Source organism: Talpa occidentalis, unplaced genomic scaffold (assembly GCF_014898055.3).
Source record: "Talpa occidentalis isolate TD23 unplaced genomic scaffold, MPIMG_talOcc4v2.1 talOcc4.8, whole genome shotgun sequence".
Taxonomy (NCBI): domain Eukaryota; kingdom Metazoa; phylum Chordata; class Mammalia; order Eulipotyphla; family Talpidae; genus Talpa; species Talpa occidentalis.
In genome coordinates, this window is record NW_023605194.1 from 72,817,294 (window position 1) to 72,843,527 (window position 26,234).

The following is a 26,234-nucleotide window of genomic DNA, read 5'->3' on the forward strand; positions in this document are numbered from 1 at the left end:
ACGCAGACCTCTCCTGCCGCGCTGGCTGCTCCCCTCAGCAGTGTACTTCATCAGTCTTGCCTGTTCTGTTCCCCGCTCTGGCTCTGGTGAATTCTCTCACCCTCCCACTGTACCCAGTGCTTGTATAAATAAGTAAATACAACTTAAAAAAAAAAAAGAGAAGTTGAGTCATAACAAATAGTAAAAAGTTCGTAGGACAGAGCTGGGCCTGTCCATAGTAGGGCTATTGTTATTTTTGTCACCATTGTTGTTATCAGTTCTGGGCTGCAGGTAGGGGCCAGAGAGGAAAAGGAAAACGAGCAGAAATTTTGATCCTGAGGTTCAGATAGTCTGACTAGTGGAGAAAAAGGCTGTTTAAAAGCAAAAGCATGCCCGCCCAGCAGTGGCTGGACTCTGCTTCAGAAGGGGTCAGCTAGGGATGCCCCCTAGGAGGCAGGCCAGAGCAGGCCCTGCTGAATGTCCAGCTGAACGTCTGGCCTTGGTTCTATGAGGCTTTGGCTGTGTCATTTGACCTCGCTTAGCCCTCAGTTCTCTCAATTCAAATTGCGGCTACATCCATTTCACTAGAGTGTAAGCAATAAGATATACAAAGCTTCTCACAAGGCTAGGCACAAGGAAAACTCTAAGCAAATATGAATTTCCCCAGTTCACTGACGCCCTTCCCATAATGTAGTAAATTATTACACTGAGCCAGCCAACATCAGGACCCAAATAAGAAGTCCTAAGATTTCTCTTTTAAAAGCTGGCCTAGGATTGCAGAATTTGCAGCAAGGCAGGGAGGAAGGAGAGGTCTGCAAACTGTGCCATTTCATTCTTATGCCCAGAAAATTCTGAGGCTCCGGTCAGCTGCTGATACTTCCATAGCCCAAGTGATCCATAAATGGAGCTGCGGAGCTGTTGGAAGGAGGGGAAACATGCTGGCTGGACAAGCCCTAATAAATCATGGGTACCATCGAAGGGCCAGCGGCTGACAGCTGTGCGTTCCACCTCCTGACGCATACCCACCAGGCCACACACAACTCTCCATACTGACATGTTAGGAAGTGTCAGTTTTTCCAGAGGGGCATGAGACCATGTGGTTTCTGGATCCTTGCTCCCCCGTGCCCTCTGGCTTGCTCCTGTTGGGTTCCTGGCACACCATTCCAGGCTGTTTTTCAACTGAGGTCTCTTTTGCTTTGGCCCCCAGCTACCTGGCAGGAGTCTGGAGGGTGGGTTGGGGCCAACATGCAGGTGACACAGCCAGGTGGAGCAGGGAGCTGGGGGTAGGGAGTGGCAGGGAGCTGGTCTGGTTTCAGCTCTCCACCGGTCTCAGCTCTCCACCACTAGGTTAACCCCGAGGCCAGTCTGTTTAAGGTGGGCTGCCGCACCAAGGAAGGGAGGGAGTGAAATGAGAGACAGGGATGCTCCTGACTTGGTTTCAGGGGCTGCTGGGCAGGAAGTTCATCAGGAGCACAGGACGTGGTGTCCTTCCCTCTGGGCCCCTGACCAGCAGTTGCCTCGTACCATCATCGCTCGTGTGGTGCTCGGTGGTCACGTCCTGGGTGGAGTCTTCGGCCGAGGTAGTCTCTCCATGAGGGCTGTCACTGCAACAGAAGCGAAAGGGGCTGGACATCAGCGTCTGCCTACAAAATTCTTGATTCCTCCTTCATGCTGTTTACTCAGAGTGAGGGATGGAATCTGTGGAATCTCTATTCTGACTGCATGCACTGGACAAGGGCTTCTAAGGAAGAGCAGGGGCTCCAGGGGTTTTCTACAAAAATTGGTTGAGAGTATTTGGACTCGGAATAATCTTCACACAAAGGGGACGCCTTTTGAACTTATAAAATCCCCAGGAGTTATTTTCTAGATGAATGATGAATTAGTTCCTAGAGGAAAGTCGGGCTTTAGCATCAGATACAACTGGATCCAAAGCCAGTTCTGACATTAGGTAGTTGTGACGCTGGGCAAGTTACTTACTCTCTTGACGCCTCAGTTGCCTTATCTGTAAATTGAGGACAAGACCTGTACACCTCACAAAGCTGCGTGAACTAAGTGCAGAAGGAGCCCAGGGAGAGGGCTGCTGAGCGAGCATGCCCACCCCCCCTTCCTGGCCCCGTGTCTCCAGGCTGTTTTGGTGAGAAGGTGGGAGGTGAGTTACAGAAATGGGTGGGAAACAAGGGCAGGGCTAGGCTCTGCAAGGGGGCATGGGTTGGAAGCCAGGCCAAGTTTTTGAACAAATTCATAGAGTCTAGAATCATCCAGGGCAGAGACTGAGAATGGTGAAGGAAGATCTTTCTAGATCATACTCATGAACTCAGAATCTATGGGGATGGACACAAGGAAGTTCTTCCTCAAAAGCAGAGAAAAATTCCATTCATGTCTACAGTTTCTGTCTCTGGTAGTAACAAGTGAGGATTCTAGATAGTTCAGGAGAAGCACCAGCACCTCCTCAGCCCCACACCTTGGCCTCAGCTTCTACCTCTGAGCCTTCAGCCTCTTCCTTTCCATGGGTCGGGTCCTTCACTACTAGAAAGTTCCTCAACGATCAGGGGGCCAGTTCAAAACTTACCCCGTACAAAGCAAGCCGGTTCCCAGGAGGGTCACCAGACTCCAGAGAACATTTGAAGAAAATCAACAGGGATTTCTTTTAGTCAGAACATGTGGACACAATTTCTGTTTTCTGGGCCTAAAAACCCTCTGATGTGTTTGGTGACATTAAGGTAACCTAGGAAAAGATTTCCTCTTCCCCAGAGCTTTGTGTTGACTTATGCTGCAGTTCACTAAGATGGCAGTTCTCCAAATTTGGGGGCCCCTGAATGCCTCACAACATAGCAGCATGCTACCCTCTCTCCCGGCCCACCAGAAGCAACGCAGCCTGCAGGCCTAGGAGACAGGTTGTTTCAGGTTGCTAAGTGTGGGGGAAAGGGATCTTGACACAGCCAGGTGCTCCCCTCGCCTCTAGTTGTCCCTCGACTCATGCACTGGTCTTAATGCACGTCGCTGGCACTTCTCTTTCTTCCCAAAGGAGGGAGAGCGGGGCCTTCTGAGAGGGTGTGAATCCAGGGGTCAGAGGTCCTTGTCACCAAGGGCACTTACTCTTGATTTTCAGGTGTTACTGGCTCTGAGCCTGGAAGTCTCCCACCCAGTATGTAGAAATAACACTCCCTCACTCCCTGACTAAGCTGGTGATTCTTGCAAAGACTCCAATAATGTGAATGCACAACAATCATGGGAGGGTAGGGGGAGAACACTGGAGAAACGTGGAGGAAGGTGCCCATCTGTCCTTGATCTGTTTGTAACAGGGTGGTCCCCAGGAAAGGGGGAGGTTCCCTGCCCCACCCAAGGGAGGGTGGAGCTGAGCAGGAAGAGGAGAAGCTGCAGAAGAGACTGAGGAAGGAAGGAAGCAGGATGGAGCCAGGAGACCTGGAGGAGGTGCGTGGAGCCTAGAGACACGTGAAGAAACTGCGCTTGCCTTTGGGTTGTGGACTGGGTGACATAGACGTGGGTGAGACCCATGGGGAGGTGACAATGGCAGCTTTTATCTTGATGTTGATTTTGCTCTTTTCCTTCCGGGCTTGTCCGGTTGTTTGTGACCCTTTTCTGTGGGTCCCCACTGAAAGATGCTTTAGACTTGTGGCAGGCTTTGGGGCCTTGTTCTGGGCCAATCCCATTTGGATGGACTTTTACCCACGAGGGGATGGGTAACTCTGGATGCTTCATTTAGAAACTAGACTCTTTGCCTTACCTGTGTTGTTTTCTAGTTTAATTAAAGTTCCTTCCCATTAAAGTCTCCTATGTTTTGTGTTGATGCGGCGGATGGCAGAACCCATTTAGAATAGGCAGGTTTGCGGGGTTTGGGCTGCCCCTCTCCCTGTCCTATAACATGTTGAGTGAACACCCCTCCCCCCAAGCTGCTGTTCACTGGGCTGGGACTGGGAAACAGAGCTGAGGGGTCTGTGTCCTGAGCTCAGTCCAGGGCCTGCAGTGTTTCGATCTTGAGATGTGAAGGAAGACAAAGCAGGGACTGGGGACACTGTTCTACAGCTTTTCCACACCCAGGTGAAGGGAAGCTAGCACCCCAAGTCACATGCTCAAGGACAGTCCCTAGAACCCCCCCCACCCCCACCCCAGCCAGTAGGCTGAAACCTGAAACCTCCCAAGTCCCCACCAGCCATCTGCCAGGACCAAACACTTTCTGCGTGGCAAGCCTATGATTCTCCAAGTCAGCCCAGAGGCTGGAATCTGAGGGCAGAAGAGTTTAAACCCAGGCATGTCAGTGAGGTGTCATGTTCAGACACACGAATATCACTTTCTTCACTCCCTGGGCGGCAGCTCCTTTTGTGCGGATCAAGGAGCAGCGTGGGCCAATTGGTTTCTAATTAGGTAAATAACCTCCCCTGTGCTCCCCTACCTCTGCTGGTGGCACTGAGGTTGACTGAATTAACTCCAGATGCTGATTCTGACAGAATCCGATTGGGCTGGCTTCTGCTTTTAGCCCAGACTGGAATTTATTTAGGGGAAGAAGGGAGGGGGAGGAAGAAGAGAGGGCAAGGGGTATCAGAGAGTAGACAAGGGAGATGTTTGTCTTTGTGTTTAGTGGAAAAATGTCCCTGTGAGTATGTCCTGGGGGCTATGGGGCGCAGTGGATGGTTCCTGTACTGACAGGTCACCCCATCGCTGGGGTGTCCCAACTGCCACTGACCCTATGGGTTGCAGTGACTTTATCTATAAAACAATATAGTGATTTATGGTTTGTTTGGTGGAGGTTTCCTAAGGATTCCTTCTCTATCTCTGACTCCAGGCTAGGCCATGAGCCTTGCCCACAGAATCTAACCCTGCTTCAGGGCGGAACTCTGCCTAACCCGCCAAAGATGAAGCTTACCCTTCTTTCTCTTCACAAATTTCTGGAATCATTCTAAACAGTCATCTTACTCACTCACAGTCAGGATATTAAGCCTTGTATCTGAACTCTCCCATTGGACCTGTGTTTCTCTCTTACACACAGGACAGAGCAGGAGTGTCCGTGGCCAGCAGCTCCCTGTACTGTGACAGGAGCGCCCTTCCCGGAGACACAACACTGTCCTGGAGACACCCTCACTGTTGCCATTATCTTTCAGAAAATGGAAGGTGATGTGAAGTGGCCCTGCTCCGCAGGTAAAGGTGGGGCACTGCCTACCCCACCCCCAGACCCTGGCAGTTTGAAACGCCCAGGATGGGGAGGGGTTGCTGGGCGTTTCCCTTCTGAGCTTGCCTGGCCATCTGGCTCCACATGAGTGTGATTGGAGACGCCCTCCCCTCCTCCAGGCCACAGCCCCTACCAGTAATCCTCAGTGCTTCCTCCTCTGCTGTAGACCGGGCCCTCCAGGTCCCTGGGGCTCGGGAAGATGTTCTCATGCTGGATGATGATGGTTTTGATCAGCTCATTCACGTGGGCCTGGCAGGACACCTGGTCGTGGCCCTCAGGCACTGACATCAGGGAGGGCCCGAAACAGATGGCCAGGTTGTAGGGGTCCATCATGTTCTCTTCACTGAACTGTGACAAGCTGGAGGAGAAGGGAGAGGGTGAGCTGGAGACACACGCATGAGTGCTTGGAAAACACAACCAAGGGCTGCACTGCCAAGTGTATGTTCTGTAAACTGCTGCCTACTTTGCCGGGTGTCAGGGCCCTTCTAGAAGGTTGGTGGGGGAGATGAGAATGAGCACCGGATGGTCATTCAGGAGCCAAAGAGAGGCAAAGTGGAGGTGCCCATTGTGTTGGGGGGAAAGGATGTCCTGAGCTAATTCCATGCAGGCTTTGTGGACTCTACCCCCACTCCAGACCAAAGCCATCAAGACATTGGGAAAGACAAATCCCGTCACCACCAAGGGAAGGTGGCTGGGACCTGAGGGTGGAGTTAAGCAGCCAGGTTTGGCAAAAAAACCAAACACGTGGGCCTTGAGGGCCTCGCTCTCTCACTCGCCTCCTGGCTTTGTTGTAGAGCAACCCTGACACAAAACGGGGTGCCTGACTGTGGGTCCTCACCCGCGCGCTTAAAAGGACTTATCAATGCTCTACTGCAGGCACACGCGAAAGGTTAATAAAAGGTTTATTTACAAGGGAAGGGGAAATGAGGAAATGTACAGCTCAGGGAGAAAAGTAGGAGACAAAGTTTTAAATGAGTCCTACCTGATCCGCTGATCAGGAATCCCAAAATGGCGCTCTGAGAGCTGGCCGCAAGCCAGGAGCTGTGTAGCCAGGAGGCGAGCGACCATGAGCCCCCCAAGGCCCACGTGTTTGGTTTTATACCCAACCTGGCTGTTTAGCTCCACCCTCAGGTCCCAGCCACCCTCCCTTTGGTGGTGATGGGATTTGTTTTTCCCAATGTCCTGATGGTTTTAGTCTGGAGTGGGGGTGGGGTCCACAAAGCCTGTATGGGATTAGCTTAGGACATCCTCTCCCCCTAACAGCTTCACGGCTCCTGACTCGTGACCAGCTCTCAGAGTGCCATTTGGGATTCCAGATTGGCGGATCGGGTAGGATGCATTTAAGACTTTGTCTCCCACTTTTCTCCCTGAGTTATACATTTCCTCATTTGCCCTTCCCTTGCAAATAAACCTTTTATTAACCTTTCGTGTGTGCCTGCAGTAGAGTATTAATAAGTCCTTTTAAGCGCGCGGGTGAGGACCCACAGTCAGGCAAACCCGTTTTGTATAGGGGCTGCCCTATAACAGTTGTAGGTCACACCCCAGTCTCTTTAGCTCCCCATTCAAATCCTATTTACCATCACTGCCCAGACCTTCTATACCAAACTCACGTTGTTATGAGAACAAGGGCAGGGTGTGGCCCCACAGCCTCGCCCACCTATCAGAGCCCCTGGGGCTGAGGGACAGTGATGGACTTGAAAGATGGCGCTGTACATGTGCACCTTCTCACATGGAAAAACCATCAAGCTGTTAGGGAGATTCCATTCTAAACTCTGGACTTATAAAAAAGTAGCCAACTGATTAGCTTTTGCATTTTATTAAGTCAGTGATTTTTTTTCTGGAACAGATAATACAATTGTTTTTCATAATACCCTCCTGTATTATTACATTCAGGATTTATTCCGGAAACGGTCAGCATGCCACGCAGGTGTCCCCCATCTGACTTCATTAGCGGGTATTTGCCCAGGAACTCCCCTTTACAGTCAGCAGCTGCTCCAGCCACACCTCCAACCGTGGCGGAAGACTGAAGTCCTTCAGTGAGGCAAAGACGTGGCCCTAGAGGTCTCTCTCCATCCAGGCACTGGCGGCTCGGCCAGCTCTGGGTATTGTCCTCACTGCCTGCAGAGCTGTGAGCTCTGGCACAGAAGTCCTGCCCGCCTCGGGGCATCATTAGGTAGTGGCGGGGCCTGCTTCCGACAGGCCCTTAAGGAGAAACCAAAGTCCCTGGTGCTGGCCTCAGACTCAGCTCTCTTAATCTCAGTAGCTGTTGTTCAGAATTGGGCAGTGTCTTTCGAGTGTATTCTGAACCCTGGTTCACATTGCCAAGTTGGTCTCTAGCTTAATGGTTCTCTCTTCTACTGAAGATCCTGACAGGTGCCCTGTTCTCCTTAGAGAACCACTGCAGAACAGGAAAAGTGGCAGAATGGACGTGAGCATCCCTGTGGGGAGAATCGCTGTCCTCTAGGATCCAGTCAACCTCTTGAGTTCCCCAGTTTCTTGATTATATAATGGGGAAGTGGGCCTCCCTGGTGGCGCAAGGAGTTAAGCATCAGCACTATGAAGCTATGCATAGCCACTACAGCACGAGTTTGATACCTGGCCAGGGAGCTGACCCACATGGTGCAGCAGAACTCTCCTGTCTCGCCCACTGCTCCCCTCAGCAGTGTATTTCAGTCTGCCTATTCTGCTCCCCACTCTGTCTCTGGTGAATTCTCTCATCACACGCACCTCTGGCCTGTACCCCAGTTCTTGTATGCATAAATAAATCTTTAAATAAATAAATAAATAAATAAATAAATAAAATGGGGATGCTATTTACCCCCTTTACGGGGCTCCTGTGGAGATCACCTGAGATAATACATGCCATGAAGCACTTAGCATGTGCACACACACAGGTGGCATCAATAAGTATCTTCTGCAACTACAATGTCCTGCACACTTCTTAGCACAGGACTCTTGACTGAGCCAGGTGGTAGGAGGAGGGGCGCCGCGCATGGCAGGAGTCTAGTTATCTTGCCCTGACAGGTGTTTTCAACACGCTGAGGACTCTAGATCCCAAATCCAAGCATCAAGTCCTCAGGCAGGGCACTAGGCTCCGGACAGCTGCTTCAACGACACTTATTTTAAAACCTTCAATTTCCCAGGCTCTGGTGGTTTGATTTGGCAACAAGAGATAATGGGTAGATACTATGTGCCAGAGTGGATTTCAGGTTTGAAAGGGATGAGGAGAAACTGTATTCTTTGGCACAGCTCTGGGTAGAAGGTGGGGCTGGGAACCCACTGGACCTTCGCCCTGGGAAACCCCACAACTCCTGTATGAATGTTGACTACGGCCTTCCCCAGAAGGCTGAGATGAGAAGTAGAAGGTGGTTCTGTCGTTCTTTGTGGATGTTCTTTAGAGGTCTTTCCTCAGTGCCTGTGAGGTGTCACGCCATCACCCCAATCCTCCAAGCTCTCACTCTATCACCAGTTTGCCTCTGTGCCCTTACGTGCCCCCTTACATGCCCCTCTCAGCAATTGCCATCCTTGCACCTCCTCGAGAAGACCACTCCATCAGTTGTCCTATCTCTCCCCATCATCTCCCCATCAGTTTTTTGGCTCTACTGGGTCATTCCCACCAGCCAACAAACATGCAGTAATAGCGACCATCTTAAAAAAATGCTCTCCATATTCACACATGGTGCAGCAGACCTCTTCTGTCTCACCCACTGCTCCCCTCAGCAGTGTATTTCAGTCTGCTGGTGCTTTCTGTCTCTGGGAATTGGCCTAATCTGGATATTTCATATAAATGGAATTGTCTCGCTTCTTTCACTCAGTGGGACGTTTTCAAGGTCCCTCCGCTCTGCCAAGTGCTCATCAGGGTCCTGATGGAAGCCTCAGTGCCATCATGTCTCTTCCTTCTCTTCCCTCGCTACGCCTTCCTGGGACACGCCCTTTGATAAGCGACATGTGACTGTACTGGGCTGTACCAGGGCTCCCATAGCAAAAGACCACAGACTGGACGACCTAGACACAGAAGATTGTTTTCTCATACTTCTGGGGCGCACTTACCTGGTTCTCCTACATCCCTGCCCACTGTCACCTGCCCGGTGCGGCCTGACCCTGGCAATCTCAGCCCTGTAACCTGTTTATTTTCCTGGGCAGCCCTTATCCTCCAGCAGAACACATGCTCCATGACTGGTGCGTGCTCAGCCAGCACCTGAAACTGGCTGGCATAGTTACAGCAGGAGCTTAATAAACATGCATTAAAAAATAAGTGAATAAACAGATGTGCATCTTGAGTCTCCATGACAATCTAGCCACAATTTTACTTGTCCATTTGCATACAGGAGCCAAAACATTCCGTGGGAGAGTCAGAAGACTAGACAGAGTCTTCCCTGACCAGGTAGCATCTGGGCTTGGTGATGTTTAGGGGAAGACTCAGCTTTTCCCATCCTAGGCAGTGGGGAGCACCCCCAGCCTCTCTCTGAAACTGCAGACAGTATGTGAGGACCTAGAGTGGAGCTTCCTGGACTTTCATGTCCATGTGACTCACCGGGGGACCTTGTTAAAACACAGAGGATGCTGACTCCTCTGGGCTGGTAGGGCAGGGGCTGAGCGTCTGCGTTTCTAAGACCTCCCAGATGATGCCTTGCAGAGCCTGATGTTCTACAGGCCTCCCTTGACTAGCAGAAGATTAGAAGCCAACATTACTTGACACCTGAAGAGATCAGATTTCAAAGGCAAGCAGTAGAGTCAGCTATTGTGGGGGTGCTTACCCACACTTTGTTGAGGGGCAAAACTCACTGGGTACTACAGTTGCTGGGGTACTAGGTGGCCTGTGAAATGAACCTCAAGGCCCCTGCCTATTGGTAGTCACATCCTTGTGCCATTCTCTCCCTTTGAGTATAGGTTAAGGCCAGTGACGCACATCTAGTGAGTGGAATATGGCAGATAGGATAGGATGTCACGCGAAGATTATGTGATAAAAGACTGTGGCTTCTGTCTTAGGCGCCCTCGTACTCACCCTGAGAGAAGCTAGCTGCCTTTTGTGAGCAGCCCTATGGTGGGCTCAAGGTACAGGACAGAGGGGAGCCTCTGGCCAACAGCCAGCCAGGAATGGAGGCCAACAACTACCGGGCACCTGAACTTGGAAGCAGATCCTCCTCAAGTCAAGCCTTCAGCTGAGATAACCCCCCTTTTCTCTCCCCTGGCCCACAGAAACTGTGATAATAAGAAATGCTTATTGTTTAGATAATTAATGCAATATGCAATTAATGCAGATGTTAAGAAAGGATAATGCCAATGATTAGTAAGGTGTGCTGGAAGGTATGTACCCAAGACTCATGTAGCAGACCCAGCATTTTAAAGGACATGAGCCATATATATTATACTCAGTTTTCTGGATTTTTTGTTTTTTGTTTTTTGAGATTAAGGATGTGTATTACTCAAGAAAAAGACTGTAGTCAGAAATGAAGAACATACACACCCAGGACCCAGGCAACAAAGGAGAAGGATCCTGAAGATCAGGGGCAGGAATTACCTGGCGACCGCTGTCACACCTGTCCGCCAGGAACACTCATCACTGTCCTGCCTATAGATGTGATCTTCCCCTGTGTCTGTCTTGTGTGCCTTCCATTCATTATTTCAGGAAACACAGTGATTATTAATTCCGCATCTTTTCAATGAAATACTTTGATGATAAAATTAATCTTTTTTGATCAGAAAAAACAGTAAAACAAAAGCAATCACTGACTTGTTGTGCAGTTCTGTGTTCCTTCGGTGACATCGCCCTACCCAGACCTGCTCGAAGCTCTTGCCATTGCTTCTCCCCTCCTGGAAGCTCTGCCCACCCTTTCTTTACCAGGGAGAAAATATGAGGAAGAGAATGAGGCCATTGTACTTACAGACACCCTGCCCCCATGATCTCCCCTGATCCACTGTTTACCCACATTTGCCAAGCTCCTCGTTCTGGGGGAGCAGACAAGGCTCATTGAGGCCATTTACCATAGGTCAACAGGGAGACAAGGGTTGGAGACCCTCAGGGGCTGACAGACTGGGCGTCATGACTGGGGTTTTCGCAGCATGTGAACGTCCTGTGTGAGTCAAGAGGGGGTCTGAGCTCAAAGGCAATCACGGTGCGAACCAAGGCCTAGTGCTGAGCGGGGCACACATGGCCACTTCAGGGAGGCAGGCTGCAGGCCAGGAACCTTGTCACTCTGCAGGGCGAGCAACAGGGCTGAAGGATGCTGGGGCAACCCAGGAAGGTCCAAGGGTGGGCTGCTAGCCCAGATGCGTTGAGGGCCAGGCTGCCATGAGGCTGCCGAGGCTCATGAGTTGGTCTCTAAACTAGTATTCCTGGAAGGAGACACTGATTGACTAGGAAGACTTGATTTTCACAAAGAAATATGAGCTAAGGGGCCTCCCTGGTGGCACGAGGTGATAAGTCTCAGCACTATGAAGCAATCTGCAGCCACTGCAGCACGAGTTCAATCCCCAGCCAGGGAGCTACCCACATGGCACAGCAGACCTCTCCTGTCTCACCCACTGCTCCCCTCAGCAGTGTATTTCAGTCAATCTGCCTGTTCTGCTCCCCACTCTGTCTCTGGTGAATCCTCTCATCCTCAGCAGCTCTGGCCTGTACCCCAGTTCTTGTATGCATAAATAAATAAATCTTAAAAAAAAGGAAAGATGAGCTAAAACACCCTAATCCTTGGTCTAATTTTCTTTTTCCACCTTTGATAGGTTCATGGATGCAGAGAAACGCTTCCCCACTGTGTGGAAAGCTGGCCTGGTGGGCTGAGGAGTGCCACCTCCTCCAGGCAGCAGGCCTACCTCCCGGGGCGCTGTTGCCGGTTGGGAACACAGGTTCAGTATGGTCAGGTTGCATAATGCTTTGTGAGGCTAGACATCTAGGTTGTTAAAAGTGAAAGCGCTGGATATTTAAATGTTTCGGGGTTCCACAGACACAGCGACCAGAGGGAACACACCCATGGGCCTTACCTGCCCCCAGGTCACCACTGGTGACTCACCAGGTTGAGGGAGAGGCTGCAGTAAAAGCAATGTAAAAAGCAGAAGAGCCTAAGGGGAGAACCACACATCCTTGCTCCTCACCGTTGCTGCCACGAGGGCCTCGGTGCCTGCTGGGTGAGGATACGCTGCTCGGGTGTGAAGAGGTGTCTGTCCAAGCCCAGGGCCCTCTGGTTCTCAGACCACTCCCAGGGTGACCAGCTAAGCAGCAGCAGTGCACAATGACCCCTACGCAGCCTCACTCCAGCCTGCTCCCCTGAAGGTAGGACTGTACACTCAGCCCCCTTGGCGCTGAGGTATCAGGTACCTCAAATGAATGCGCCCACATTGGCATCTGTCCCGATCGCCTCCCAGACCCAAAACAGCATCACTAGTTCCCTGTCGCTCATACCTACATTTTAGAATTTCTCTTTTTTCTCACACACTCCATCCTACCCAAGGCCTGTCAGTGTTGTAATAAATCCCAAACCTGACCCTTTATAAATTCTCACCACCTCCCATCATTATCTCCTCAGTTCCCCCAATACTCTTTGCTGAGACCACAAAAAAGCCTCTTTAGGTATCCCTCCGTTTGCAGCAACCCCCACAAGGCAGGCTGGACGAACTACTGCTGCTCAGATGCCTGCATATTCTACCCCTTAAAGTGCATTCTGTACTTTCCAACGTGTCTATTTTTGCTGGTCTCCTCCCCAGGAATGTGAGCTCAATGACATCAGGGCTTTTGTCTATTATTTAACCACGTATTCTTATTGCCTTGTGCCTAGCATATCATAGGTGTTCAATCAATATTTTCTGGGCCCAATGAACCGACAGAAATCCCCAGGTAAACCTTGGTGGCCGGAGCCAAGGGTCAATGCAGGTGCTCACTGGGAAGTCTACTCACTGACTGAGGAAGGCAAAGAGGTATCTCATGACGATCAGAGTGGTTTTGGGCAGGGCCAGCAGGACTTTCCGGATGTGCAGAGCTCTTTCCTGCAGGTTATCCATTGCTGAAAGAAGAAAACCATGTGTTACTCTCCACTGTGACTGAAATCCCAGGAGCAGTAGCCAGAAGACCCGCCCACCAGCAGGTGCAACAAAGGGCTCAGGTTAAGTCTGTCAGGTACCAGGCCACAGTGAAAGGAGCTCCATCCCTATGACTCCTTGGGGCAGGGCTGCTGCGTGGCACACAGGCTGGACTCTGGACACTGAGGCAGGACTAAAAGCGATCTGCTCCTCGGGCAGAGGGCTGAGAGGCTTCCCACAGAAATCTACCATCCTCCTATCATTAAAACAACTGCAGCGACTGTTTGGCACCCAGGGTGGAGGGTGTGTATGTGTGGAGGGAGAGGCTGCACAGGCCCTGTCCTGCTTGCTCTGATGGGCCTCACCTTGTCCAAGTCCAGAAAAGTCTGGCGTATCTTCCCCTTTCCCTTGTCTGCAGCGGGCATGAGCAGAACATGGCCAGAGGCAAGCAATGGCAGACCCTGGGTAAGCAGTGATGTCTAGGGAAAAGACCGAAAAGTCTCTTGTGCTGTGGACAGATTAATTAAGCCACAGCCCTAGGTTCAGGCCTCCACCGTGACCAGTCTCCCACTTCGACAGTCTGCCACGTGGGTATCGTCCCTCCTAGGAGTGCCTTTATGTGGAAGGGAAACAATTAGCACTGGATTAGGAACATCTCAAGGAAGAATAGGGCAGCCAAGGTATCTCAGACTGACTTGGTGACCCCAGATACGAGATATTCCCCCTAAGCCCAGTCCTGGAAAAAGCCATGAAGACGTGAGGGATGCTATTGGTCACTACAAAACTCACGTCCACTAGATTCCCACAAATAGCAGGCTAGCAAACCAAAGGAGACAGCAGCTGGCCACTGCAGCCCCTCCTCTCTCAGGGACTGGGGGTGGGGATGTCCTCATGGCATACACTGGGTCAAATTGGCAGGTCAGTAAAACCCCAGCGGATCTGGAAAGAATCTTTTCTCCATTTCAAAGACATTGCCTCCTGCAACCTCCAGAGTCATCATTCTAATGGTGTCTGCTTCCAGGATGGTCTGATATTAATCCAAATTTCTGTGGATCATTTTCCAAAAAAAATAATTGAGACGATGTTCCAGTATCATGAACTAAACGAAATGGCCAGACAAAGATTTTCAAGCCCCAAATTTCAGAGTAAGAGGCAGAGGACCTCTATGAAGGATAAGTTAGAGAACATCTTATCTCACTCTCTGGGAAAAGACCATACTGCTACTTTTAAATGTGCAGAGGACTTTTGTTTCTTCCTAGAAGCACATGTACTGGCTGGGCTTGTCAGCATGTCACACCGCGTTTAAAGCAACAAGTGGAGATATTGGCAATGCCTCTGCTATTGCCCTTCATATTGTGGAAAGCACAAGCACCAGCACTGAAGTATAACCTTCAACTAGCTGAGAAGGACTGTGTCTTACACATGAATATAAATGCATTTTACTGGAGGAAGAGAAAACCCAGTGAAGCAAAGGTGTTTGAAGGAAAATCAGAAAGAAAAAAGTCAAGAGTTCTGGCCCTAGACTTCTCCACCAGGGGATAAAGGCACGAGAATAAGGAGAATGAACTTTGCTGGGCAAAGGAAAACATTATCAGAAAGCTTATGCAATTTAAAAAATGATAAATGTTAAAGTAAAAAAATAATGAAATAAAAAAATTTAAAAAAAAAAAAAAAAAAGCTTATGCAAACAAAAGGCCCGTGGAAGTTTCTCATCTGCTGCTACATGGCGCTCCGGCCCCGAAGCCTGTCTTCAGCTGGGAAGGTACTTACTGACACAGGTCATCAGGTCATGGAAGATGTCCTTTGGGAAGAGAGGGTGTTCCAGGCCCCGGAAGTAAAGCTTCAGGACACCAGCTATGGAATCCATGTCATGGTCATTCTGGTCTCCAGCCAGGGGGTCCTCTCCTGAGGATACACGGCCCCCCACCAAAAGGAAAGAGAGTGAGAGAGGCAAAAACACACAGGATGAAGCAGAGGTGGTGGGAAAGGGGTGACCTGCTAAAGTCCTCTTCCCAGTCCATCAGCTCTCTGCCCTGGAAGGTGATCATGAGTGGGGGGCTGGAATCAGATAAAGCAGATTCAGGGGCCCCAGGGCCAGAGAGGGGCACAAGGGATCACCAACATGAATTCGCTGGGACCAGACTAGCTCAGGCCATCCCCTGTGGGCTGGGGATGGGACACAGCCACTGGCGCTCATAAGAACAATGCTGCCAGACTGGGACTAAGCCCATGGGAGGGGACACGAGGTGAGGGAGGCCAGGCCCTCTGGGAATCTCTCACTCCTGGCCTGCAACAAAGGACACCTACTTACAGGAGAACAATCATGCTGGAGCTCCCTATGGAAAATTTCATATCAGATGTAATTAGATTTAATGATAGGCCCAACCTCAAATTGAAACTATATATATCCATTATAGTGATGGAAATTGCCAAAGCTTGCCTATTACCTTAATAGCCCACAAGATAATAAATGGGCTACAATGAACATGCGCATTAGCCTTGATATTAACTGCCACCAAGGGTTCCGGGGGAAGTCATAAACCCCCCAGAGATCATAGTTAACTTCTAGAGTTTTGGCAGATCATCCTCAGGAGAGAGGCAGGATGATGGGGCTCAGAAGGAAGGATGTTGAACGTGACCTGGCATGTCCCTGCCAGATCACATTTGACTAGGGTGGACTGACTGCAGGAGAGCAGGTGCTGGGCTGCAGAGGGGGCGAGCTGACCCCCTGGCCTCTGGGCACCTCTCAGGGGCGAAAGCGTGGGGCTAATACCCCAAGGGACTGGCAAGCATTTGGTCCTATTTTCAAGGTTATTTTCCTCACCTCTCTCAAAAGCATTTTTGATGTCATTCACTTCGACTTGGGATCCTGATACCCGGAAAATTCCTTCATGCTGTAGTCCTGGAAGGACAGGAGAAGTGATGAAGGTGAAGAAAATGAAAACTCCCAGTCATAGCTCCAAGTTTCGGTGAATGTCAGTCTCTCCCAGACAATGTGTATTTAAGCACCTTGACTTTCTTGTGCAAGGATAGAAAAGCTACCAGCAGGAATAGGAGGCACTAGTCTACAAAAGCACTGGCTCACGGGAAGTGATGTCCGCATTCAGCTCTATTTTCGATTCCAAGGGAGACTGGGAGCCATGTTCCCTCCCAGTCTGCTTCTCTGTTTCCACCTGCAAAGTGGAGATGTGGCCCTGGCACCTTCTTCTCATCCAGAGTCAGGAATGAAAACTGGGGCATGCCATTAGATACTATCAGTTTCACATGGTCTGCGATTTTAATTCTTGCTTTAGCTGAACGTTTGGCTGTTCTAAGGAAAAATATTTTCATTACTTGTGAAAAACAGAAGACATGAAAAGACAACTGATCAGTTGGGTGAGAATATTGCCAGACACTGCTAGCCACTGGTCCTTGGCTACAGCTTTACCCTAAAAGCAAAATATGCAGGCATGTTGCGCTATGATGTACATGGAAATTTGCCTTCTTGAATTTGCTGGAGCAGAAATAATTATAAACAAAATAATGCATGTGTAGAAACTGCTAAGAAATGCGTTCATATAAATGAATCAACTGGTCCTTATAATGGCCATATAGGTAGCTGTCATCAGCATGCCCATTTTCTAGGTGAAAGGACGATGAACGAGGACCAGCCTTAGACTACACAGGCTGGTTATACCTGCCTCTGACTGTGACCGTGTGCTCATTCCTCAGTCCAGCCTGTGGGCCCTTGGTCTGGTTCTACTTCCTCTCAGAATTTATGCTTTACAAAAATGACTGTGTGCTCTTGTTCAACAGGTAGAATCTTTGAAGTGTCCAACTGAATGAAACTAAAAGTATAACTATTAATAAATGGTCAGTTTCAGAAAGTAAAGGGAAAACCAAGTGATTTTATTATAAGGCAGTAACATACATGTGACACACAACATAACCTCACGTAACCATCAGACAAACCCACAATCTTTTCCACCTTAGCCCACACTAACATAACAGTATGAAACTGATGATTTTTGGTAAGTTATTTGGAAATGGTACAAAACCTTCCATTTTGTGCTGGATCCAGCTGGTGCCAGAAATTGCAATTTTATTCTTAAAAAAAAGTAAGAATGGAAATACCAATGACTCAGCAATACTTCTAGGTATTTACCCAAAGACTATGAAAACACTAATATGAAAAGATTTATGCTTTCCTGTGTTTATAGCAACATTATTCACAATAGCCAAATCATGAACTAGCCTAAATGCCCATTAACAGATGACTGGATAAAGAAATTATGGAATATTTACTCAATGGAATACTACTCAGCTATTTAAAAAGATGATATAGTATCTTTTAGGGCAAAATGGATGGATCTCGACACAATTATGCTAAGCGATATGTCAGAAAGTGAAAGACATTTGCTGGATGGTTTCATTCATTTGTGGAAAATAAATAACCAAAGATGACAAACTGGTAAAACAAGAGAAATTCTTGGACTCTGAAAAATATCACTGAGTACTAAGTGATGGGTTAGGGAGAAGGAGGGAAGGTGTCAGGGTTGTGGGACTGGCGATCTAATGGGTGGGTGACACATGTGCACATAGGGACATGTGACATACTCCCAAAATTATGTAGTTGTATAGACTAGTGGCAAATCAAAACAATGGGGGGGGGGAAATATTGCTCCCTAGAGAATCAATATACATGCTGAATAAATGAATGAACGGGATGTATGCTGTGAGTGGATGAACAGGAGTTCAGACCCTCTTCTTCCTATTGTCTTCTATGCACAAACAACTCCTCCTCCCCTGAACTTGGTTTGGATTTATCTTTGCCAATTGCATGACCATGAACCATGACTATCTTCTGAAACTTCTTGTTCTGTTACTCTGAATTACTACAGCTTATCTCTTTTTATTTAATTACCCACTTGCTTATTTATTTTCTCCTAACTGTGTTACAAAACCAGGTAAAGACAGACACAGAGTGTAACCCCTGTTTTTGTGTCCCTGGTTGGCCATGCAAGGTGCCCAGCACTAATCAAGTGCTTTATAAATGTTTGTTGACTGTTCAATAGTGATATCCATACCATTATTTCAAGAGAATAGAGGTAAGACTTAAAAACTATAGCTTGTTAAAATGCAGTAAGTTATGAGCATACTAAAATAATTCCTATGCCAAAAATGAACCCAAGAAATGCCCCAGTTTGTAGTAAAGAGGGAAGCAAGAGAGGCAGAGAGAATGGCTATCTCTGGATTTAGACCAGGAACCATCTACATGACCTCTCTAGCTCTGGGAAGGTCCTTCTGTCCCATTTTCTCTAGACTATCAGGACAGCATCTACAAACAAATTAAAGAAAAAAAACTTTATTTTTTGTAAAAAAAACTGGGATGTAAGCCAGGGGCGGGGGGAGGGAGGGTAGCAGTGAGAGGATTCACCAGAGACAGAGTGGGGAGCAGAACAGGCAGATTGATTGAAATACATTGCTGAGGGGAGCAGCAGGTGAGACAGGAGAGTCTGCTGTGCCTTAACCCCTTGGCCACCAGGGAGGCCCTACAAACAATTTCTGATGCCCAGCTCCTAGAAACCACAGTGCTAGCTCAGATATCTGTGCTTTCCTAACGCCCTTACATTTAGAAGGTCACTTCTCTGGCCATTCATCTCCATCCCTAAATTCTATCTAACCTCAGAGCTGGTAAGAGATGAAGTCTATGAGATTGAGTTTTGACCAAGCAGATGATAGTATGATTTGACTGAGGTGGGGAAGGAGCCAGCCCCACAGATATAAATATAGGCTCTAACTTTAAAACTGGCTATAAGTGAGCTCTTGGCAATGTTGTATCCAGTGAGACCAAACCAGAAAAAACCCTGAATATTACTAGGAATCAATGTAATATTACACAAGGAACTATTGTAAGCCAGTCTGCTGTAGAAGGCCAATGTGACATCATGGTCAAGGCTGTGCAGAGGAGATACCAACATGTGCAAAGACAGTGAGTAATAGCGAAACTACCACCACATCGCACCAGCTGTACTGACTCGTGTAACAGCTGTAATTTAAAACTCACTCTCAAGCTAGAATAGGGAGTGGGTGAGTGGGCTGAGGCATTTTGGGCCAAACCATAAGATGCCTTTCTTATTGTCTAGGTGCGGCCATTCTCAGGTAGCAAACATGTGAACAAATAAGATTTTATTATTTTTCTGAGAATGTCAGGATAGGAAGTCAACCCTATTCTTACTCTATAAAGAATTCCTGGAAGTTCTTCCCAACTTTGCACAAATATGGACAAGGTTGTAATCCTGCTTACCATGTCTGCTGATAAACCGGATACAGCTTTCTACCACCAGAGGGATTGCCTGGCTGGAATCCTGAAAGGCCAGAGAAACACAGTATTAGAATCATTAAAGGAGGATAGTCTATGGCCAGAGAAAATGGGCCAAACTGTGCAGAGCTTGTCTCAAGATAGATGAGGGGCCAATTTACAAAGAAGCACCTGGCCTGTCCTAGCTCCAGAGCACATGGTCGTCTCCTTGGAAGGCCACACAGATGCCTGAGATTCAGCACGTCCGAGACAGAACAGTTCACCTTTTATCCTAAACCAGTTCCCTACTCCCAGTCATCCAACCAATCGGCATATTCTGTTATGCCTGCCTCCCAGGTATCTCTAGTCCACTCAGTCTCTCCGTGTCTACTGCCACCAGCACTGTTCAACCCACCAAATTGGCAGTCCCGCTCTTGCTGGTCTCCAACCCCTATTTCTCTTCCCTCACACAGTGGTGAGGTGTCTGCAAAGTACACAGCCCACTTTCCACTCTAGGTTGGACTCTTCTGGCTCCTTTCTTTGCACAGCCCTTGTGTGCCCAGGACCCCATCTTTGCTGCCAGTTGCACCTCCTTTTGCTCTTCCCCATTTCTCTGATACAGCCACATTGGCCTTCTTTCTGTTCCTTCTTTGCCTTCTTTGTCCCACAGCTTTTCAGGGGCTGTTCCTGCTCTGGAATGTTCTCCTCATCCCAGAGCCCCATGCCTCAGGGACTTGGTGCAAGTATCACTGCTCCAGAAAAGCTTTTCCAGAATCCTCAGATGAGAACAGCACCTCCATCTACAGGGCCTTAGCATCTTGTACTTGGCCCTAATGACCTCGATTGTGAAATAATTATGTGGCCATGAAGATCTGTTTGCATCTGTCCATTCAGGTTGAGCTCTAGGTCAGTTTTGGGGTATTCAGTGCTGGCCCTGGGAGGGTGGCAGAGAGAGGGTATAGAACAATAGAAGCTTCAGAAAGGGGGGCTATTTGGCATAAAAGGTAAGGAAGAAAAAGTCAACTCTGGGAAATAGTGGTGGCTAAGAGGTATTAAGTGAAGAAACACGGCTCCCAAATGTCAACTTTCGTTCTGACATTTTGCTAAATAGCCCTGCCATTTATTTAACTTCTCTGAGTCTCAATTTGGTATCTATGCTGAGGAGAGGATTGGTTATAAGGTGAGCACATTCCTATGCACATGAACACCAGTGTGTGCCACTTACAGAGGAACGCTAGAGAGTGTTGGGTCATGATCTAAGTACTCTAGATGGACTGGTCCTTGTAACAACACTATGAGGCGTCCACTATCATTATTCTCATTTGACAAATGAGGAAATGAAGGGTAGTGAGGTGAAATGGCTGCTTAAGGTGACTGGGAGTGGCAGGGCCAGTGTTCAAACCCAGGCCTACTCCCTGTGAGACTGACATGTCAGCACCACCTATCCTGCATCCTAGTTGCTGAGCAAACACTGCCAGGGGTCCGGACCAAGTATTACCAAAGGCCAGTCTGGTTTTACGATGCAGCTGAATGCACAACTCAGCTATGGGGGAGAAGAGGACCAGGAACCCTGAATGTGGCCAGAGGGATTTTAGATGTTCACGTGTAGGTGGCACAGCTCCCATAGCTTCAGCTCATTTCACAGGCTCACTGTGCCCTCCCTGGCTCTGGATTCTCAACTGCAGCATGAGGTTTGGACAGTGTTAGGAGGCTGCAGGGCCTCAGGAAGAAGTCAGGCTCCCATGCTTGCTGGGGCCCCGGGGCTGCCACAGGGCCCATGCACGTGGGGGTGGGGCCAAGTCAGGACGCGCTGACCCCAGTGCTCATAGGCTCTTCCAGCTGCAGTGGCCAGGGTCTCCCCTTGTGTCACCATCACTCACTTCTGCCAACAGCCCAGGGTGGTCTTGAAGAGTCTTTGTCAGCTCATCCTACACTAACAAAGAAACTGTACTCCACTATAAAAATACGAACCCACCATTTTTCAGTCCTTCAGTTTGTAAATACTGTCATTTATTCTTCATTTATACATGGCAGTAGCAGTGATAATGAGGATAGCAAAAACTTTATAAAGTTTCTCTGGTCTTGGGTTTATCTATAAAGACCTAAAGAGAAGTCAGCTGGTGAGTTCAAAGGTTGCTGGCTTCAACCAGTGATATGAGTGCCAAATTCTGGCTAGACATGTAGGAAATGGAATCTCAGCTGTCACTTGAGGAAGACTGCAGGGCTGCAGACAGCAAGGCATCAACGCTATTAACCTGCATGTCCATCACTACCAGCAGCACAACAGAAGCAGCCCAGAGAGGACCCATCCTATTGCAGAAGAGGACCTTTGGATCCCCACTATTCCAGTGATGCCTACAATACAGTCTGGTGGGAGAAACTGGACAAAGTCAGGATGGCTGCAGCCCCTCCCACCAACCTCCCTCCCCCTGTAATGTCTGAGTGAGAGATAGTTAGGATTTTGCCAGGTACCGATCCCTGTTACATTTGTTAGATTATCCACTTTGACCAAGACAGAAAATACAAGTCTTGACTACTTATTAGATGTAGGTAGTTGTAGGGTAAGTGAAAATTATCAGGATTTTCTGCCCTCCTGCCATTAGCATTAACAATAGATCCCTGTGGTCCTACACTCCTGGTCCACACCACCAGGAATAGGGTGTGGGCATGCATAGGTGGGTGCACCTAGACTGAGACTGGGTTTATAAGGGCAGCATCATGGGGACACCAGCAGAAAGGGTAGCAGAAAGGATGAGAGCAGAGCCAGCAGAGCAACAAAGGAGAAACAGAGAAGCAGAGACCACAAGAGAACACCAAAGAGCCCAGAAAGGGTGAAGATTTGCCAGGGGCTGGGAGGCCTGCCAGCCTCCCGGCCCCCCTACCCCTGGCCTCCCGCATGATAAATGTTGTAAAAAGCTCAATAAAAGCCTGAAAAAGCCACCGAGGGCTCCAGGACTCTTCTTTACCCGTCTGCTTGGGTCATAAAGATCCTGCTCTGTGCCTTCCTGCCACTACAGTAACGATTAAAAAAAAAAAAAAAAAAAAAAAGGCAGTGAAGACAGACTTGAAGCGTCAGGGACTGTGAAGATGGCTAGAGATAGAAGGTGCAAAAGTAACAGGACACAGAAAATGCTGGGCTCAAAGGGGGGCAGGGAAGGCTCAGAGGCAGCAACTGAAGGATCTCCTTTAGACAAGTCTGAGATGATTTGATTTAGCATTTTTATTGGAATCTATGAGGAACCCTCAGGAACAATAGTTATCAGATTCTTCCTCTTGCTTGGCTGATTTCCCACAAACAAACAAGTATTTATTTCCTGGTTACTGATATAAGATGACTCAACTTCCAAATTACTTATTATTTATTCTATTTTAGAAAAATTCTTTACTGATCCACCGTTGGATCTGAGTTGCTGGGGAAGAGAGAAAACAACATCTTTAATTGGGATTTTTAAAAATCCTTGCACAAATTTAGCACCAGGTAAAAATGCTTTGTCTGAAATTGCTTAGGTGCAGCAGAATGCAAACCAGATGGGTGCTGCTCCCCTCTGAAGGAGCCCAAGCATGGGTGCTCCATCTAGAAGCCCGAGGCACAGTGCCAGTCCCAGGACTGAAAGGAACAAACCAAATTCAAGCCAGTTCTTAGCGTTACAGAAAAAAAAAAGGCTCTCTCTCTCTAAGGTAGCCACCTATTAATTTAAAATGCAATAAATTATATCCCTGGGAGGCACTCCACTCCTTTCCAGTGTTAAATGAAATTATGGGAAGGAAAAAATAGAGGAACCAGAGGAAGAAGAGTTGCAATGACATTTTTAAAAAATGTGTCATCATAGCTGATGTTCTCATTACAATGAGACCCAAAGTAGAGAGGGGGTAAAAATAATGACAGCAAAGCTAAGACTAGTGGGAAGTATATAATCTGGGTTTCCCAGCCAGAGCAGATGAAGACTCTGCTGGGGGTGCTCACACCAGGGAGACCAGATGCCCTGTTCATTCTATGATCTCCCTGTGGCTAGAGCCATTGTAAATTACCCAAAATGATTTTTTTTTTTTTTTTGAGTCCAGATCAGCTTTCCCCTGAGTAGCCACAGGGGCATTTCTGAGCTGTCTCCATCCCCTCTCTACTAACTGCTGACTGCATAACTGGTAAAAGCTTAGGGATACAAAATCATTTTAGTATTTGCCATAAAGTATAATTAGGAAGTCAAATTTGCTACTGCAAAAAATACTTCAATTGATTTTTTAAAAACAAGCACAAGTGCTATTTAGATTACCCACTGATGTGGATCAGCCACACCACTGCTCTGGAAGAGCCCTCTGAATGTGGGTGCTGAGAACTGACTGCCCAATGCCAGATCTTAATATCACACTGAAGATTGTGCACAAAATTGCAGAGTTCAACATCTCCTGGAACAGACTTAGCTTTGCATTTTTAGCATGTCTTAGAAATACATCTAATCACCACACCACCAAAAAAACCCCAAATCTGCAAGCTTAGAGAGTTCAGTCTAGTGAGGAACAGCTATGAGTCACATATGGGTACCTACGCAGGAAACACGAGGTTTCTTTTGTGGTCTCTAGAAAAAGTGATACCATGGGCAATTCTGGCATAATCTATCACAATCAGAGCTCCAGTACACAAGGAAGTAAATGATGAGAGAGGAGAGGAATAAATCAGAAAGATTGAGTCACTCAAGCTACACAAGCTGCATCAATGAAGTTGTCACGATATTAAACATACTGTGAATAACAGCACATTCCAGACACAGGCATGAAGACAGAGTGTCTGTCCTGCCCACGTTGACTTGCACAAATGTCTGTGGGATGGAACCATTGCACACCAGGCCAGCCTGGCTCTCACCCGGCCCTTACCTGCTTCCTCACAGTTGAGCTACGCCTGTGGTCGAGTCCACCAATCAGAGAAGACCAATCCAGCAGCACGGAGGAAAAGAGAAAGGGCGTTAGAAACAATCTGTGGGACAGTTAACTAAACAGGTCACATTATTCAACTCGGAAATGGCTGAGACTTGATGTTATTCTCCAATAAAGCTCTTTTCACAAAAGCATAGAGGTGTCTGCTTTTAAAACCTGTCACTATTTGAAACTAGACTAGGAGGGAGCTGGTTTAATTTGCAGTAAAATATCTTTAGACGATCAGATATCTGTTTGCTAGGAGACACCAGTAAACACCAAAGGAAGTTACAGTGTTTGCTCTTAGAAATTCTTTGCGAAAAAAATAGGTGTCATTTTGTTGTCATTTAGAGTGTCCAGCACCTTGCTGATGTGCTTGGTGATGTTTTTCAAGTTGTGTTTTGCCTCAGAAGCCTTTTCTTCCAAGGAATCTGACTCAGCGGCTCAATACCTCACATGAGAGGGCAGCACTGTCCTGTCCTGAGGAAGTGGGGACCATATCCTGGCTAGTGGGTGCCTTCTGCCCCTGCCTCCAGGCCGCTCTAGAAACCCCTCTGGAATCCTTGATCTGGTGGCGTGCTCATTTTTGTCTTATAGATGAGGAAACTGGAGTTCAGAGAAAAGAACGGCCCAAGGGCACAGCATGAGGAATCAACTTTTCAATCCCATGGAGACTTCTGCAGATATGGGCTTCAGGTGAACCTACACTAGGACTCTGTCACCAGAAGATACCTTCCACAGGATTCCATTGCCCTGGTTCCCTCCAGTCATCAAGATTGGTATATTAATGGGATCTTTATTGTAATCCATAATGACAAAACGATGAAAACCAAATGAAGCTATTTCTAAATAATGAGCCTATAATTGTAAATGGCCTCGTGATTATTGTGTGTGTTGGCAGATATAAGTGGTTGATATAATGGGCTAACCCAGAGTCTCTAAGGAGTTAGGCCCATTAAAGCTCTTTCCCCAGTTAAATCAGCACATTTTTAGGCATCTGAAAACTGTTGGCTGAATGAATGCCTTGCTCTTTACCAGCTGGAGTTTTCTGATAGCAGCACCATGACTGGGAGGGGAACTGTTTGTCTGGGACCACGGAGAGATGGGAAGGTGGGAGAATGATTGGGAGGGCTGCGTACTTGCACACAGGCAAGGTTTCTACGATGCTGTTTGGCAAACCCATTCAACGTAGTAGTTCACTATCCAGCAGCAGTCACTTACTAAGGGCTGTCATCTTTTCCATGTGTAAACAAACCCCAGATCAAATGCTGCCTCCTGATCTTCCTTCTCTGGGTCAGACACTTCCCAAAGCCCACATGTTGAAGTCTAACAGCTCAGGTTGGGTCACCAGGACCCCCAGAATGGAACATTTCGTTTCCTTGCAATGTAGTGGTTTTGGGGAGTCTCTGGTAACTTACTCAGTTCTGCTCAGTTTTTTCCCAAAGTCACAATAAACCCCATTTCCATTTGAGACTAGATGGGGTCAGTAAGGGAAAGGGAAGGAAGCAGCTTCTGCCCAAGGCACTCCTTTGCAAAGTCATCCAGTCTTTTGAGAGCTGCTGGGCTCTCCCAGGCTGAGATGGCGCTAACAGGGGCCTCCCCTCATCCCTCCCCAAGCCCCAGGCCACACCCACCTGGCCAGACTGCAATCTGTCCGCTGACCTGCAGGAAAGACAAAGGCACAAGGCACACATTGAAGTGGAAGGAGAGAAAGAGGGGGACTTACCCCTGGGAACCGCCTCGCCTGATGGGCTGCCCAGACAGCGCCTAGTACTGGCCTCCCAGGCTGTTTCTAGTGTTTGTTTCCAGCACCCCTTAACCTTAGGCTTGTTAGACTCTTCTTCCCAATGGGAAAAGGGGTAAATGCAG

General features: G+C 48.2%; 1 protein-coding gene across 9 annotated transcripts in view; it reads right to left on the minus strand.

Moving 5' to 3' along the window:
- Positions 1 to 26,234, minus strand: part of SRGAP2 (SLIT-ROBO Rho GTPase activating protein 2) — a 237,702-nt gene that overhangs the window by 11,865 nt on the left and 199,603 nt on the right. For all 9 annotated transcript variants that reach the window (XM_037497471.2, XM_037497469.2, XM_037497470.2 and 6 more), the window contains 8 exons: positions 26,000 to 26,027; positions 24,327 to 24,351; positions 19,464 to 19,524; positions 16,002 to 16,079; positions 14,948 to 15,082; positions 13,056 to 13,161; positions 5,298 to 5,522; positions 1,504 to 1,583 (listed from right to left, as the gene is read on the minus strand). In XM_037497471.2, coding sequence (XP_037353368.1) covers positions 1,504 to 1,583; positions 5,298 to 5,522; positions 13,056 to 13,161; positions 14,948 to 15,082; positions 16,002 to 16,079; positions 19,464 to 19,524; positions 24,327 to 24,351; positions 26,000 to 26,027 — 738 coding nt within the window. The remainder of the gene's footprint in view (positions 1 to 1,503; positions 1,584 to 5,297; positions 5,523 to 13,055; positions 13,162 to 14,947; positions 15,083 to 16,001; positions 16,080 to 19,463; positions 19,525 to 24,326; positions 24,352 to 25,999; positions 26,028 to 26,234) is intronic.